The sequence below is a fragment of the Oncorhynchus tshawytscha genome, linkage group LG16 (assembly GCF_018296145.1).
Source record: "Oncorhynchus tshawytscha isolate Ot180627B linkage group LG16, Otsh_v2.0, whole genome shotgun sequence".
Classification (NCBI taxonomy): domain Eukaryota; kingdom Metazoa; phylum Chordata; class Actinopteri; order Salmoniformes; family Salmonidae; genus Oncorhynchus; species Oncorhynchus tshawytscha.
Window position 1 is genome coordinate 61,324,844 of NC_056444.1, and position 18,418 is coordinate 61,343,261.

General features: G+C 42.4%; 2 protein-coding genes across 2 annotated transcripts; both read right to left on the bottom strand.

Annotated features, from left to right (window-relative positions):
- Positions 1 to 1,361: 1,361 nt before the first annotated feature.
- sst6 (somatostatin 6) lies at positions 1,362 to 3,137 on the bottom strand. Its single transcript, XM_024376584.2, has 2 exons — positions 2,737 to 3,137; positions 1,362 to 2,047 (listed from the first exon to the last, which is right to left on the bottom strand). The coding sequence occupies exons 1-2, from the start codon at positions 2,845 to 2,847 to the stop codon at positions 1,859 to 1,861; spliced, it is 300 nt and encodes a 99-aa protein (XP_024232352.1). The 5' UTR covers positions 2,848 to 3,137; the 3' UTR covers positions 1,362 to 1,858.
- Positions 3,138 to 7,090: 3,953 nt separating this feature from the next.
- pgd (phosphogluconate dehydrogenase) lies at positions 7,091 to 17,719 on the bottom strand. The gene is made up of 13 exons (XM_024399744.2): positions 17,564 to 17,719; positions 16,838 to 16,913; positions 16,441 to 16,620; positions 15,995 to 16,060; positions 15,782 to 15,900; positions 15,470 to 15,539; positions 15,231 to 15,365; positions 14,758 to 14,947; positions 11,456 to 11,586; positions 9,862 to 9,995; positions 8,898 to 8,997; positions 8,153 to 8,275; positions 7,091 to 7,687 (listed from the first exon to the last, which is right to left on the bottom strand). Exons 1-13 carry the CDS (start codon positions 17,569 to 17,571, stop codon positions 7,568 to 7,570), a joined length of 1,452 nt encoding a protein of 483 aa, XP_024255512.1. The 5' UTR covers positions 17,572 to 17,719; the 3' UTR covers positions 7,091 to 7,567.
- Between the last annotated feature and the right edge of the window lie 699 nt (positions 17,720 to 18,418).

Genomic DNA, 18,418 nt, shown 5'->3' on the forward strand with positions numbered 1-18,418 from the left:
ATTATGACAAAGTGAAAACAGGTTTTTAGAAATGTATATATAAAATAAAAAAATTACAAGTATTCAGATCCTTTGCTATGACACTCGAAATTGAGCTCAGGTGCATCCTGTTTTCGTTGATCATCCTTGAGATTCTACAACTTGATTGGAGTCCACCTGTGGTAAATTCAATTGATTGGACATGATTTGGAAAGGCACACTCCTGTCTATATAAGGACCCACAGTTGACAGTGCAGGTCAGAGCAAAAACCAAGCCATGAGGTCGAAGGACTTGTCCGTAGCGCTCCGAGACAGGATTGTGTCGAGGCACAGATCTGGGAAAGGGTACAAATAATTTCTGCAGCATTGAAAGTCCCCAAGAACACAGTGGCCTCCATCATTCTTAAATGGGAGAAGTTTGGAACCACCAAGACTATTCCTAGAGCTGGCCGCCCGGCCAAACTGAGCAATCGGGGGAGAAGGGCCTCGGTCAGGGAGGTGACCGAGAACCCGATGGTCACTCAGACAGAGCTCTAGAGTTCCTCTGTGGAGATGGGAGAACCTTCCAGAAGGACAACCATCTCTGCAGCACTCCACCAATCAGGCCTTTATGGCGGAGTGGCCAGACGGAAGCCACTCCTCAGTAAAAGGCATGATAGACCACTTGGAGTTTGCCAAAGTCACCTAAAGACTCAAACCATGAGAAACAAGATTATCTGGTCTGATGAAACCAAGATGGAACTCTTTGGACTGAATGCCAAGCGTCATGTCTGGAGGAAACCTGACATCATCCCTATGGTGAAGTATGGTGGTGGCAGCATCATGCTGTGAGTATGTTTTTCAGCAGCAGGGACTGAGAGACTAGTCAGGATCGAGGCAAAGATGAACAGAGCAAAGTACAGAGATCCTTGATGAAAACCTGCTCCACAGCACTCCTCAGGGTCTGACTGGGGTGAACGTTCACCTTCCAACAGGACAACAACCCTAAGCACACAGCCAAGACAATGCAGGAGTGAATTCGGGACAAGCCAGAGCCCGGACTTGAACCCGATCTAACATCTCTGGAGAGACCTGAAAATAGGTGTGCAGCAACGCTCCCCATCCAACCTGACAGAGCTTGAGAAGATTGCAGAGAAGAATGGGAGAAACTCCCCAAATACAGGTGTGGCAAGCTTGTAGCGTCATACCCAAGAAGACGTGATGCTGTAATCACTGCCAAAGGTGCTTCAACAAAGTAAAGGGTCTGAATACTTATGTTAATGTGATATTTCATTTTTATAATGAGCAAAAATGTTAAATAAAATAAAAGTAATTATGGGGTATTGTGTATAGATTGATGAGGACAAAAAATATTTCAATCAATTTTAGAATAGAGTTGTAACGTAACAAAATGTGGAACAAGTCAAGGGGTCTGAATACTTTCCGAAGGCACCGTCTAGGCAAGGCAAGAAGCCAAAATGTGAGGTAAGCAATTATCTAGGCTGCAGCCTTTTCTCATTGTAATTCAGTTGATGTTAATAGTAATGACAGTATGAAGGCTTCATAGTGTTGTCTTTTGCTGACACAGTAACAATAAACCATGTTAAATCCATGCAAAACAGTTAATAGCAAGGACTTGTAATTCTACACCTCAAACATTCTCTGAAAAGAAAAATAATAAAGAAAGACCACTGCAATAGTAAAATAATACCACTTGCCTGCCCTACATTCTAGGAGAGATGCAGTATAGGCAGAGGTACTGCGTCACACAGTCATCAATCAGAATTCGTTTTTCTTTAGTTGCAGTTTATTCATAGTAATTTGAGTATTGCTCATGCAATGCGGCTAAGAGGCCAGGGTGTGGACTGTGACTGCCAGCAGCTGTCTGCCAGTGCCTTAGCTAGCAGGATGAGAAGGTCTTCCAAAATAACTTCTTACAGGGGGATCTCACTTTGGCAGGAACTTGAGCTCTGAGAGATCTGTCCTGCAGCTCTTTGTGGAGCTGTTGATCCGGATACATATACTTGGACGTCAGCTCATTCAGCCCCGACAACGTCTTCAACAGGTCCCTCTGCTCCACGGTCAACTCCTGGACCAAAATTACATTTTTGTCATGTATTGTTAAATAAATTATATAGGTGAATTTGATTTGCACAGCATGATCCTGGATGGAGGGAGTTGACACTTGATTAAGTCCTTGTTAGGTTGCATCCAATGGATGACTTCCTCTCAGCCAGGTTTGCTGTCAGAACGGTTTTTAAGGGCTCTAATCAATCCACATCGCGGGACTTTAGCTTTACAGCGTGATTGGAATTTAATGGCATTTAACGGCAATGTTTCCACTTTAGCGGTGACTGTATTCACCGTAAACGCGGAATATGTTGGCTCAATCTGAAATTACCTTTATATTTCTATCACGGAATCTAATGCGTCAGCGTTACAGATTGAATAGAGGCCTAAATCACGTGTCAACTACTACCAGCCAGGACACGTTGCCCTGTGACTCAAACCGACTTTAAGCGTGTATCCAGTAACAACTATCTGTAGTTGACCTGAATATCGGCATTTGTGGTTGCAATTCATGGCTCATGCTTGATATTACAACACAACAAACATGCAACATCAAGTGTGGTGTCATAGCTCAACTTTAGAACTGTACCACAAAACTATGAGCTGTCCCCAAAAGTCTAAAATTGACATATGTAGAAACTAACATTTTCATACCAAACCTTTAAACACGCTATTGAGTTTAATAAGGAGTGATTATTATCAACTCACCCGGTTGTGCTGCAATCCTAGGTTATCCTCTATGGAAAGTGCCGTTGTCTCCTGTCCACACCACACCATGAGGACGAAGGGTACTAAACTCACCAGCACCCTCATGATCATCACGTTCTTGAAGCTGCTGCAGGTCTCCTGGCACAAGCCACATTTTTATAGACCCCCACACACACACACACAAACAGGGGTGTTTGACGCAGACATGAGTAATTACCAAAATGAGCCCATTTCCTGTTAATACGCTGTAGTACATAAAAAAACATACAGTATGTTCTCTGAATTAGACATCAGAATTAAGTGGATGTAATTTCCTTTAAAAGCCTCCCTCCCCCACAACTTGTAGCATCTTCTCCTCTAAGTAATGATGTACTGATTAAGTATCAATTTGCCATGTGTTCCATAATTGTAAAAATAAATGGTAAGGACAAAATAACAAAAGTGTGATGAAAGTTAGGAAAGGAACTCAAAACTAAGGGCTCTATTCAATCTGTATGCTAAAGCAATCCATGGTTTGGTTTAGTTTCCCCTGGCACCATTTCAACATGCCAGCGTTTTAGCATTTGTGGCACAAATCCCATTAGAGCCATGGGACAGATATTTGCATTTTTTGTACACCATGTCCAAATCATTGGCCCCCTGCCTTGAATGGAATTTGTGCCACAAAATGCTAAAACATTAGGATGGTAAGCCAGCAGCATACCACCCTGCATCCCACTGCTGGCTTGCTTCTGAAGCTAAGCAGGGTTGGTCTTGGTTGGTCCCTGGATGGGAGACCAGGTGCTGCTGGTTTATGGTCATTCTTTATTTAACTAGGCAAGTCAGTTAAGAACAAATTCGTTTATGCAATGACGGCCAACATCGGACGACGTTGGGCCAATTGTGTTCCGTCCTATGGGACTCCCAATCATGGCCGGTAAGAGTAGGGGTGTTAACTCCGGTGTCCTGGCTAAATTCCCAATCTGGCACTCATACCATCACATTCACCTAATCATCCCCAGTTTACAATTGGCTCACTCATCCTCCTCTTCCCAGTAACTATTTCCCAGGTCGTTGCTGTAAATGAGAATGTGTTCTCAGTCAACTTACCTGGTAAAATAAGGGTTAAATAAAATAAAAGCATGTGGAAACAGTACCAAGGAGACTAAACCGAAGCATGAATTTCTGTCATAGCTTGTCTATAGACTTAGAGGGTAAAGAAACCAATGTTTCATTTTGTAAAGGTAATTTCCAATTGAGCCGAAATATACAGTGTTTACGGTTAATGTGTTCTCCGCTAATGCAAGAACCGGAACATTCGCTTGAAAAAAATGTATCACGCTGCAACACTAAACGTCCGCAATGTGGAACAGCTGCTCAATGATATGACAGCTCCAGTTGCACCTCCGACATCACCTTAACGAAAAACAATGATATGCTATAGAATTGTCGTTTACTGCGGGTTAATGCTGATCTGATTGAATCTAGGCTTACGGCATTCTTTGATAACGTATGTCGGCTCAATTGGAAATTCCCTTTACATTTCTATTGCGCTGTAGCGGGATCTTCAGCGCTATGGATTGCACATAGCCCTATTAACTGCGTTAGAGCTGTCAAATCCACAAGTGGCTCCTGGCGTTACCTATCACGGACATTGCCATTGGATGCACCAAGACGCATCAGTAACAATCCCATGCAGGCGCGTTACAAGCTCGAACACTGGCATGTTGATTAGGCTGATATGAATCCCTATTTTTTTCGTTTAATGGTTTTAAATGAGTGTCATTATTTATATATAGCCTACTCTTTTTCATTCTGAACTTCTAACGTGGGTGGGATAGGACGGTTGTGGTTTCGTGACAATGACGACAGGAGCAGCCGCTCACCAATTTGACCAACCTGGACTCGGGTATACATAACATTGTAAATGAAAATCCGTCACACTCAAATTAGTATGATATGTTATGTTTGGTATGTATTAATTTGTGGATGTCCATCATCCATTTCGTATATGTTACGAATTACAATTTGTTGTCGCTAACGTTAGCTAGGTTAGGGGTTAAGATTAGGAGTTCGGGTTGAGGTTAAGGGAAGGGTTAGCTAGCATTCTATGTAGTTGCAAAGTAGCTAAAAATTTGTTTAAAAGTTGCTAATTAGCTAAAATATCCAAGTTGTCTGTAATGAGATTTGAACACGCAACCTTTGGTTTGTTAGATGTACGCATTATACACCCACCCTGACCAACCACCCTACTTTTGTTTTTGCCTTAAGGAACCTTCTTTCTAATGTAACCATACCAAATGTAACATGAATGCCATGGATTTACGTTGACTATGTTACGTCTAGTCTGAGACCAGCCTGATTTGACAGCTCTAAACGCACCTCTGACACCACCTCAACAAAAGCAATGAAAAGCTATGTATGTGGCTAACAAGGGTTAACGCTGATCTGAATTAATCCTGGCCTAAACCCTATATAGCTTTCACCCATTCCTCTTTCTGAGATTGGAAGGAATTGCAGGCCTATTCATTCCCCAACAATGTGTAATACAAAAACCACAAGAAGGTGGTATGCTGCAGGACTCAATTTGATAAAAGTTTTTGGGAATATGGGTTCTTCTCGTGTCTTCCTCAACACAACTGTATAATGCATTATTGAACAGGTTACATCCCAAACGGCACCCTATTCCTTACAGTGCACTACTTTGATCTGGGCCCTGGTCAAACGTAATGTACTCAATAGGGTGCCATCTGGGACTCACTGTCTGAAGAATGACTCGGCACCATCACCCAGCTGCACTGCCATCAAAGAGCTATAATAGCCTCATACGTTTTAATACAACCCAACATTAAGTCATTTAGAACACTTCCCTCCTCAGCAAGCCCCTAATTGTCGATGTTCCTTTTTCCGATGGATTAATTCAGCCGTGGGCATAAACAAAGGATCAACCCAGACAAATATTTATTTAAAAAAGGAGAAGAGTATAATTAACAAAGTCTGAATGCTGAATCCAAATAGCAAAGCTATGCTAAATGGGTTGAGTGGTGATGACGATCCTAACTTTGATAATGGAAGAGCCAGGTTGTCTTTTTATGATAACTGTAATCTGTAGGCCTACATAGCAAAAACACTGTCGCTTTGTCATGTAAGAAGTTAAGTCAACTAAACAGGAACACCAGAATGTATTTACAGCAAGCCTACAGAGATAAAGGCTCCTTTAACCATCAAAAGGATTGACAATGGCAGTACATCTTCCATACTGAATGTCAATACTCGACAGTGGACTCCTTTCTTATAGCCTCGTTCGACCATCCTGATCTTACATTTTGGTGGACCAGGCTACATTTCCTATGCACTTTTCCAAAACCCTTTATCTTGATCTGAAAGGATTAGATAGTTGAAAGAAACATGGCAGATATGGCCAGTGCCAGTGTTAAGCAGGAGCCAATTGCTAAAATGGGGGCCAATGAAGGTATTCTTGGAAGAATCTAACTGCCCAAAATAAGTGACGGTGGATGGCTAGAGAAGCTGAATGGGGGGTACTTAAGGCCTAAAACAAAGGCGTCAAAGACCAAAGCTACAGGTGCATCTGGTGCACTGGCAAATAAGCTTTGAATTGCCCTACGGATTTCAACAGGTGAGTGCTACAGCTGATATTAAAGGAAGAACAAACTGTGTGCCTGCTTGAGATGTAGCATTTCTCACTTATAAGCCAAAGACACAGAGAAGATTTGAGCAGAGTGAATTGAGATCTGAACAACACGTGAACTATATTGCCTTCGCCAATAGGTGAGACACCAACTCCGCTCTCTCCACAAATGTGATTTAGCTTTTTCCGCTTAAGTGTTCCATACTGTAAAGTTGTAAACAAATTAGATGATGCATTATCAATCATTTGAAAAATTTCAGTAACCTTAGAATCCAAAACCCTTCAACACCTTCTCAAAGAACAAACCTGCACTGACAAGATGGACTTGACTAAACCACTAAATAATTTCCAAGCCACATTTCGGACTATATGGGTCTATGGTCAATCTGTGTTTTCATGATTGATATCCAGGAACCACAGGGACAAGTGTTTTAGGGCCACCTACTGGAAATTGCTTGAAATTACACAGGCTACAAATAAACAAAAGAATGTTCAATTGGTTTGAATTGTGCTAATCTGGTAAGCAAAGGCTTCAATGGATTTCATGAAAGAGATGCTCTCACTGATTTAACAGGGTCATTTTATCAAAGTTTATTACTGTACCATGGGCCATCGCCGCAGTTGACGCCTCATTCTGCCCAATGTAACCCTGGGCAGTTATAAACAGAGCAAAACCTGAATCCTGTTTTCCGCTCGAGGCTGGAGTGTAAGGACCACAAAAGCTAATTAAAAAGGGATTTAAATCTTTATTTAGCCTAATACAGTACAGTGCCATGGTTAACCTTAATCCAGTGTCAACTGTGAGAACTCTGGGTCAAACATGATTGGAGAAACTAGCCGACAGCTTGTGGTGTAAATTTTGGGGGCGAAACCCTTACGCAACAAAGAGGGAAGTCGCGTCTGTGGCAATGGGCCCTACAGTACTAAGCACTGCACTACCAACCTCATAGGGGAAGTGTTGACATACACATACAATGATTACTTTTCCCACTTCATCATAAATAAAACTAATAGTACATCTGAACCCCTTTTAAGAATCTTAAGATACAATATGTCTGATTGAAGGAAGGGGTCTTTAAATATTGATGCTTGGTTTTAGAGAAGTAACATCTAACATAAATCTTCTTGAGCTAGAAAATGCCCCTCATCTCTTCTGGCCTTCCGTCTCTGCCCGTCTGCGTCTGTCTGAGACGGCGTTGCTCCTTAAGCGTTGTAAGAGGAAGAGGAAACGTTGCCACCGTGGCCTGTCCAGTTGGTGTGGATGTACTTGCCAGGGTTTGACAGAAGTTCATACGTGTGTGCTCCAAAGTAGTCCCTCTGGGCCTAAAGTGACAAACACACAGAGATAAGAGTTGCCTCAGTAAAATGTTGTTTTATTCCTTCTATATTTTTGTCAATAAAGAGACGCAAGATGCCCACTCTTCTGCGAGAGCGCCAGAACAGCCCGGCTGGCACATAACGTTTTTGTAATGTTCTGCAACGTTTTCACAACTTTGTAAAACATTTCCTTGCTAGCTGGGCCTAAATGCTGCAGTATCCATTTAAATATGGTAGTTACATTATCGTCTTAGGGTCTTAAAGTCCACCCGCCTCCCCCTGCATCCAAACACACACTACCCTTAGCTAACATCCACACGTGACAAGACTGTTTTAATCTCTTTCACTTTGACATATGTTCTTGTAGGGGGAGCTTTGTGCCCTGAAGAGAGTGGTGTGTTGTGTCACTGAGTTGCTCCTTAAGCATGGTAAGAGGAGACGCTTCCACCGTGGCATCCAATGGGTTGTTACCTGGAGGAGGTTAGCCGGGAGCATGTCGTGTCTGTAGCCATCGTAGAAGGACAAGGCGGTGGTGAAACAAGGCATAGGGATCCCCTGCTGCACTCCAATGCTGACCGCCCGGCGCCACGAGTCCTACAGCCATGACAAAGACAAGCACACGCATGAGCAAAAGCACACAGAATAATCTCTAACCCTCTGGGATTTGGGAACATCATGGTGAATACAGTTATTTCAAGTTTATTAGACAAGATCATTGCAAAGCAATATGACATGAACACTTATAATCACATAATTAGATAGCTACAAGGGGTTTATTTATTTAAACGCAGAGACCAAATACAGTATAACTTTGTAAATGTTGCCCTGTCTTGGGCCATACCATGTACAACACTCCGATTAAAATGCAGTATGAATAAGAAGCCCATGACATGTCATCTATATTACAAAAACACATTTCCCCCAATAACTAACAGCCCCATCATATTCTCCTTTTGTGGGCTGGGAAATGGTATGTATCAATATAGCGGTGGGGTGGTAACGTCATTTTCAAAGAGGAAACAGCCGTGAGTGTGTGTTGCTAACGTGGCCACAAAGGGGTGGGCTTTCTTTCATCACTTCCTACTCCCCTAGGTACAGATTGAGGATCAGCTTCCCCTCCACCAATCCTAAACTTAACCCTTATGGGGGGAAAATGCTAAAAATGACCCAAGTTCAGCATTTTAGAGCAAATTAACCCTACTCTCCTTTACTGTACCTGGCAGTCCTGTACGGCATTACTGAAGAAGGTATCCAACAGCAGATTCTGCAGCTCAGCATCCCTGTCAAAGGCCTCTTTGATCTTCCCCAGGAAAACACTGGAGAAAAGAGATGGTGAGAGAGATACTGGCATCATTACTCACCAAACAAAACATACAAACAGGGAGGGACTACAAGACCGTTTATTTTCATTTTCTGGTGCCAAACATTTTGCTACAGTGTGTCCTAATGTACATGACTCAGGGTCACTGTTTTATTATCCCTGAAAAACCATTTCAGACAGGAGTGTAAGGACCGATCTACTTTAGACGGCTCTGCCCTACTGACCAAGACCATATTCTCAGTTAAAACACATTGCACTTTGAAAAGTAATGTCGGGTGTAGTTTGGCACAGGGCTGAGAGACTTTATGATGAATGGTTTCTGTTTGCTCAAGGTTTATGCAACATCTTTCCCACATTGCGCATTAAGACCAACATTTCCTCATTCTTGTATGGCTCTGATTCTCCAGGAATCCTTCTCTTCTTCATTGTGGTTGACTCACCAGCTGGCTGCATTACAATACTCTGTGGCAGCAAGAATACAACAAATATGACTTGACACCAGAGTTAGGGTGATATCAAATTGAGTCAATTCAGGATGTAAACTGACATTCCAATTCAATAATTTACAAAAGGGAATCCATTATTAAATGACTTCTCAATACACTGAAAATGAAAAGCTAGTTATTTCAAAAGTTAATTTTTTTACTGACTGCAACCCTGATTAGGAGAGACATTTCCTCATTCTTGTCCCACTCCGATATTCCAGGAAATCTTATCTTACATTCCTTGTGGCTTCGTCAACCCTGCCTTACAACACTCTGTGGCAGCAAGAATAAAACAAATGGCTTCACACTGTGGCCACACGTTCATAAATGGAGCTCTGACAGCCTTTTAATGATGATGGTATGTTAGGTCTTACCTTCGGATGATGCAGCCTCCCCTCCACATCAGGGCAATGGCGCCATAGTTTAGGGACCAGCCAAACTCTTTGGCCGCCTGTCTGAGCAGCATGAAGCCCTGGGCATACGAGATTATCTTGGAGGCATAGAGGGCCTGAACAGGACACAAGACAAAACCATTTGCTTGAAGTAACTGATAATTAGCAGAGAAATTCTGTTCCCATATCCATGATTAATTTCCGGAAGAGTTAAAAAAATTTTTTTTTTTTAAAACATTTACTTGACGAGTGGTGGTACTTGGATCATATTTTTGTATGTATATATATTATATTTATAATATATATTTTTTGCACAATAGCACTTAGTGGCAATATTTCAAGAATAAGTGGCAATATTTAGAGAATAAAGTCACACTTATATTTCAAGATTAAAGCAGGGGATTTGCATGTCTCCCTGGTGCTGTTGAAATGCCTGGTGAAACTAGACTTCTGAATTGGCTTTAGGAAATCCTCTTTTAACACATAATAACCATAGGCCTATTAGGACCTGGAAGAGGTTATGCCACATATTAATTTCAGAATGAGGAACCACACGGACTCAGATGTGTGTGAGACATCAGACCCTTCGCTATGAGACTCGAAATTGAGCTCAGGTGCATCCTATTGATCATCCTTTTTTATTTTACCCCTTTTTCTCCCCAATTTCGTGGTATCGAATTTTTTAGTAGCTACTATCTTGCCTCATTGCTACAACTCCTGTACGGGCTTGGGAGAGACGAAGGTTGAAAGTCATGTGTCCTCCGATACACAACCCAGCTTCTTAGCACAGCGCGCATCCAACCCAGAAGCCAGCCGCACCAATGTGTCGGAGGAAACACTGTGCACCTGGCAACCTTGGTTGGCGTGCACTGCGCCCGGACCGCCACAGAAGTCGCTGGTGCGCGATGAGACAAGGACATCCCTACCGGCCAAGCCCTCCCTAACCCGGACGACGCTAGGCCAATTGTGCGTCGCCCCACGGGCCTCCCGGTCGCGGCCGGTTACGACATAGCCTGGGCGCGAACCCAGGGTCTCTGGTGCACAGCTGGCGCTGCAGTACAGCGCACTTAACCACTGCGCCACCATGTTTCTACAACTTGATTGGAGTCCACCTGTGGTAAATTAAACTGATTGGACATGATTTGGAAAGGCACACAAGTTCAGAAAACAATATGAAATAAATTATTTGGGAACAGTCTATAACTGAGGAAGCCAACTGAGTCCACCAATTAGCTATAGCATTTTTTGTTTTGCCTACCCCGGCCAAACCCGGACGACGCTCGGCCAATTGTGGGCCGCCCTATGGGACTCCCAATCACGGCCGGATGGAATACAGCCTGGATTCAAACCACGAACTGTAGTGATGCCTCTTGCACTGAGCTCTTAGACCGCTGCACCACTCGGGAGCATGAGTCAACATGTTCAAAATACTCTGTTTGGCTGATTACAAATAAAACATGTGATTTTCCTCAGCTATTGGTGAGAAAACATGACAAGCGCTTTAATAGTGATCTGTGGATGAACTCTTGTTTTTATAGCATTGCCCCAGAAACCCAGACATCTGTAGCCTGGCTACCTTTCTGATGTCCTCAAGGAACGAGGCCTTGTCCCCGTTGAACTTGACTCCCTGGGGCCCGGCCAGGCTCCTGCTGGCCTCCACTCTCTCGTCCTTCAGGGCCGACAGACATCTGGCAAAGACAGCCTCGCCTGTGAGAGGGAGGATGAGAGAGAGAGAGCGATGAGGCAGAGCACGAGAGGCATGAGAGCGAGTGGCAGAGAGCGAGCGAGAGGCAGAGAGTCAGCTTCTTTACAGAGCAACACATTTGGTCACAAATCGGGTCGCGGTCATTGGGCACAAAATGGGGAAAATGCTTTCAATAGGAAATTGGACAAGATCAAGTAGGTGGTCAAGGTCTACCTCAAAACATATTATCCCTTTTCATTTCTATTAAATGCAATCACCCTGAGTCCTCGTATGGTGATTCCTCACAAAATTAGAACAAAGAAAACAGAAGATTTAGGGGATTTTCATGAAATGTAAAAGACCCTACTATGGATTACATTTCATGAAAATCTCCCAAATCCTGGTATTTTCTTTGTTCTAGTTTCGTGAGGAATGACCCAGTAAACAGCTGTGATATGTCAAAGATAATTGATAGCCTAGCTGAAATTGGCATGCTCAGCTCAAATGTTTGTAGTGACAAAAGGTCTTCGGGTAGCGGGTTCAAAAGGCATATATTTGAAGGAAAAGGTGAGTGTGGGTTTCTCCTTCCTTCATGAATTAGACATTAAGGGATTGTATTGTACACGCTGTAAGCTAGACACTGACAGACAACTCCAATATTTACCACCAATATTCTGCCCTTCTATATCTTTGATCGAATAGGCATCCCGTTTATACCTTAATCATCATCAAGTTTAATACTAATCCCAAACATAATGACAAGCCTACAGCTGGCACAGTTCCTAGCCGACAAAGTTAACACAATGCCGCCCACAACACAAAGGTACCCTATGACTCAGCGTTAGTAACCATCATTCTATTGTAAAAGCAGGGCTTGCCACATTCAAAAAAAAGGAACAACTTCCCACCACATGATGAAAAAATACGTTGGGTAAGCATGACTTGCTAAATATTGCCACAGTGATGCAATGCAATGGCAAGCGGGGGAAGAGAAGAGAAAAAAGATGTCACAATGAGTAAGGCTAAACGAAGCGCCCGACTCCGCATTGAACGCAACCCTATTGAGAGCTGAAATCCACCCCCCAAGCCTGCCTGTATGGTGTCTCCACTCTCTCCCTGGCCCATGGCCACCCACACCAGTTCTCTGCTTTCACAATGAGCCCTTTTGTTCTCTCTGCTATCATTCACACAGGTGCTCCCTGTACTGATGATACAGGGACAACATTAAATACCAGTAACACACCGCAAAAAAAATATAAAGTCTTCCTTTTCTGTTGCAGAAAAAAGTAGCCCTTTCTATAGCAATCTTGTGGTTCCATTTTCAAATCGTGAGTAAGACTGAATAACAGGCCTATGACATGGTTGTCAACTCAAGTGTAAACCAGTTTGATAATATCACTTAGGAGATGTATCTCTCCACTACTTTAGTCTTTAGCTGGAGGCAGCTTTGTCCTGGAATAACCACACCACCTGATGCTACCTTTAGGAGAAGCTGCCCATCGCAGCAGCAGCAGACTGGAAATCCCCCTTATGTCACTTGAAATGAGGTGGTGTGACTAGAAAAGCCTCCAATCTTCTTAGGGAGGCTGCAGACACTTCATTGATCACGTTCAGCTGAACAAAGACTGGGCCACTACTGTGGGGGTCAGTTAATGTGGCTAAACATTAGCAGCTCTTAAACAAGAGTACTAAGTAGTTTGTGGGCTGGGTATCACTGCAAGGGGCATCACTACAGTCCCTGGTTAGAATCCAGGCAGTATCGCATCCAGCTGTGATTGGGAGTTCCATAGGGCGGAGCACAATTGGGCCAGCGTCGTCCAGGTTTGGCCGGGGTAGGCCGTCATTGTATATAAGAATTTCTTCTTAACTGACTTGCCTCGTTAAATAACGGTTCAATAAATAAACATTATTCAGTATGCACAAAATGGAAGCCAATGTTCTGAAACAGGGAGGTACTATCTGAACTTATTGAATAACAAATGCTGGCTTCATTTTCCGTTGCCCTAATGAACACAACCCTGTATCATGACTACGCCAACATCGCTGGGATACAAGTCTCTTGGCCAGGCTGTTAACTGCCCCAGGTTAACCTGTTGAGTGTGAGTGTAGGGGGTAGTATTTTGATGTTTGGATGAAAAACGTAGCCAAATGAAACTGCCTATTTCTCAGGCCCAGAATCTAGAATATTAATATAATTAGGATAGAAAACTCTAAAGTTTCCAAAACTGTCAAAATATTGTCTGAGTATAGCAGAACTGATATTGCAGGTGAAAACCTGAAATCCAACTAGGAAGTGCCTCTTATTTTGAAAGCTCCCTGTTCCATTGCATGCCTTCCCTCCATTTAAAGGAATAGCAGCCAGATTCCTTTCCCTATGGCTTCCACATGGTGTGAACAGTCTTTAGACATAGTTTCAGCCTTTTATTCTGAAAAATGAGCGGGAACGATCACATCATGTTAGTGGATGGTTGGGTGCCAGCAGAGTTTTGCATGCGCAACAGCTTGGAGCAGACATTTTCTCTCTCTCGCCAATTGAAAAAGCTAAGGTCCGGTTGAAATATGATTGATTATTTATTGTAAATACAACCGGAGGATTGATTATAAAAAACGTTCGATATGTTTCTACGAACTTTACAGATACTATTTGGAATTTTGGAAGATCAAAGATCATCAAAGCTAGCGATTCATTTTCTTGCTTTCTGACTTTCATGACCAATCTACTTTGCTGCTAGCTGTTTGTAATGTTTTGTCTGCTGAGAGAGATGTCCTTACATAAACGCTTGGTTTGCTTCAGCTGTAAAGCTTTTTTGAAATCTGACACGCCAGGTGGATTAATAACAAGCTAAGCTGTGTTTTGCTATATTGCACTTGTGATTTCATGAAAATTAAATATTTTTAGTAATTTAATTTGGCGCTCTGCAATTCAGCGGATGTTGACGAAAATGATCCCGCTAACGGGATGGGTACGCCAAGAAGTTAATAAAGAGTGGTACAACTGAAAGTAAAATAACCACTTTGCCGACAAGGTGTAGACTACACCAAAGGAGAGCATACACACAAAACAAGTTTGATTTGACTCCAAATGTCAGTCAAAATCAGTGGCAATCTAAACTTTTAGCCTCAGAGAGAAACGTCACTGCGGACGATTAATTTCCAAATGGAGACTTCATGACTATTGTCCGTTTCTCTCTTACCGATCAGGGTGACTGGTGTGCCGTACTCGAGAGCCGAAATAGCCGTCCACTTCCCTGTGCCTTTCTGCCCGGCGGCGTCCCGGATCTTAGGCAGCAGGTGAGTGCCGTCGGTGTCTCTGAACTTGAGGATGCCAGCTGTGATCTCGATAAGGAAGGAGTCCAACTCCGTTTTGTTCCAGTCTTCAAAAGCCTAAGGGAGACCCAAGAGCAGAAGTGAACCTGACAAATAGAATAATCAACTAAGATACGTCATGACATCATACAGTATCAACAGCTGTTATAGTTAGCTACTATGGAGACCATTTCATGGCGAGGTTTATGCTATTAAAGTTACGGTCCTAAGACATTCAGCCTCTTTTCTAAAATACATATCTATTACATGACTGGCAGAAGAGTCAAAAGCAGAAAGTCATCAGGGGTGTCTGGAATGGTTCATAATTTAAATCAACTTTGATTCATTTTGAATGGCTCACCTGTGCCATCACGTCGTGGTCCATACCCAGGACATCCTTCATGAGGTGGTACGCCTCGCAGATCAGTTGCATGTCCCCATACTCAATACCATTATGGACCATCTTCACAAAGTGGCCTGCACCCTCATCACCAACCTGTCAAAACAGCACATTTCAAATGACATGTAGAGCCAGGGAAGAGGGAAAGTTGTGCAATTTTGTGCCAAATCCTGTGGACATGAAAAATAAATTCCGCTCACCCAGTCACAGCACGGCTCTCCTGTCCCCACCTTGGCAGCGATGCTTTGGAAAATCTCTTTAATATGTGGCCTGTAGGAGTAAAAAACTATCACATTTTAACAGTTCATAATAATTAAATCATTGATTGTGGACACACGGAACAATATGGGAAAGCTTAAAAATACAGTATGATTAAGCCAATTTTCTCACAGATGATCACTACTCCTCCTCATTATAGTCTGTACTCCGGTGCTATTTGGGACACAGTCATAATCAACCATCAATCCCAACCCCTCCATAGCAGAGGGAAGGGTAGAGTCCCAAAAACTCACCAGGCCTCTTTGTGTCCCCCTGGCATCAGTGAGGGTCCATAGCGAGCCCCCTCTTCTCCTCCACTGACTCCACTGCCGACAAACAACAGGTTCTTCTCCTTCAGACTCTTACAGCGCCGCTAGACACACACACACAGTCGACACTACCATGAGACCACACTCTTGACAATGACACTACCATAGCTTTGAAATGGGTGTTTCTGATAAACTTACTGTTGTGTCTCTGTATTCTGAATTGCCGCCATCAATGATAATGTCGCCAGCCTCAAGAAGAGGGACCTGTGAAGGAAAATGGACTGGTTGAAGGGGGCAATCTACTTTAATGCAAGTGCCATGCACAACCAAATGAGCCACATTAGGGACTGTATGGTTGCAAATTTGTAAATTTCCAAAATTTTCCAGAAATCTTGTTTGAAGGATTACAGATTTCCTGCTTTTTCCCTCCTAATTTTGGGAAAGTTTTGGGAAAGCTACCGGAGATTTTAAACCGTGGGACTAAATTTCACTAGTTCTACATTTTTTCTTTGTGGCATTTCAATACCCCAAATGCATCCAAGCCAGCCATTACCTGATTTGGTGAACTGAAAAAGCCTTGATACATTTGACAGCCACAGCATGACCCATCATTTCTATCCCGTTTTTCTGTTTGTGCCACTGACCAGCTTGTCGATGAAGTCGTCCACCGCCTGGCCGGCTTTGACCAGCATCACAATCCTCCTTGGCTTCTTCAGCTTGGCCACCATGTCCTCCAAGGACTCAGCTCCTATTATCTTTGTGCCTTTAGCCTCATTGGCCAGAAAATCATGCACTTTGGAGACAGTGCGGTTGTATGCACAGACCTATGGAAAGAATAGGTTAGATTAATAAAATCCCCAGGTTTTTCAGAAATCCTGGGGAAATCTGGGAAGTTTGGGAAAGTTACCAGAATTTTGAAACCCTACGATAGACAGTTTAGGCAAGGGAAAGACAATGTACTGTAAAAAGTTTAGGCCTACCACTTATGTTGCAGACTATTTAGGGGGTATGTAACTGTATAAACTGCAATATGAGACTTACCACAAAGCCATGATCATTCATATTCAGGATGATGTTTTGGCCCATGACGGCCAAACCAATCAACGCAATATCTGCTCTGTGGAAAGAAAATCATATTAGTCAAGAGTCCTGGTATCTGTTAGTTAGGGCATCTGGATAGAGACTGAACAAACGAGGGTGCCTCTCAAGCAAGAAACACGAGCCTGTCCAATATTGTAATGTTAGTGCCTACTCTGAATCAATTCTACAACGTTAGGTAGCATATTTTAAAGCCATGTCTATATAAAGTTGATTGAAATTATCATGTAGGAAAGAGTTAAATAGCCAGAATTCACTTAACTATACAAGATTACCATGTAATTTACTATTCAAGGTTGAAGATACATTTGAATGTTATTTTACTAGACCTATGTCGATGTGTCGCGTGCATTGTCAAATCACTTAGCTAACAACGTTTGCTAACGTTAAATCAAAGAGTAAAAACAGAGAGGTTTCTGTGGCTAGGTGTCTAACTAGGCTAGTTAGTAGATTAAGCCAGACTGCCCTTTTAATGCCAGGCATGCAACGTTAGCTAGCCATATTACACTGCTGGGTGGTATTGGATAGCTAACTAGCTTGCTAGCTAAAGTGAATGAAATAAAAAGTGGAGTGAGCTAGCAAAAATAGATGGTTTATCCATCGCCAGCTGTTTGAAAGAATATTAATTCAGTTCTCAGAGACGATAATGCATTGATGTGCAATACTCACTCTGCCATGTTTCTGGTAAGGAAAATAATCCGTCTTCAAGTAACACACACAGCCAATGGATTTCAGATTTCCACAGTACTTCCTCGTTCTCAATTTGAAGAGGAAACCTCAAATTCAACCAAACCAAAGGATCGCCTATGTGAGATGACGTCGAAGAGCTCAAGCCATATTGTTCTCGAGTTCTCATTCGTGGAGAAAAACTGAGCAGAGATATCAAATATTTCATTGGTTTAAACCCCCTGTCACTCTTATAACTTTGTTACACTCCCACAAATTTCAACACAACAAGACAACATTGAAATCTAATCATTTGGCTCCACAATGTTTGACCCCAATAAAAATATAAAAACAATCTAACAACCTTTTTCCAAACGCACTTTGAGTTTAATTCCAAATAATGTTATACATTACTATTAAAGTTATATTTGTTGCCTGACCCAATCTTCACTTCTCTCCTTTGATGACAATATTTTCAGCACGACATGTAAAAATGATACTGCCGGACCTGTACACAACTATTATTGTAGTTTATCATGCAGAACTACCACCACATGATGTAGCCTATGTGGTGTCAGAAATTGAATATGAAACTCATTCTTCCTAAAAAAAAAAAGAGCAGGAGAGCTGGGAAACTTGAGGAATATAAGGAAACGTTAACAGGAAATAGGTGGCAAAAAAGTCTTTCTTCATGAAAGAAATGTCCCCATCTGCACCTTCATTTGAGATCGTTTCACTGATTTGAACAAATCAAAGAGGGGAAAATATACTGAACAAAAATATAAACGCAACATGGAACAATTTAAAAGATTTGACTGAGTTACAGTTCATATGAGGAAACCAGTCAATAAAAATAAA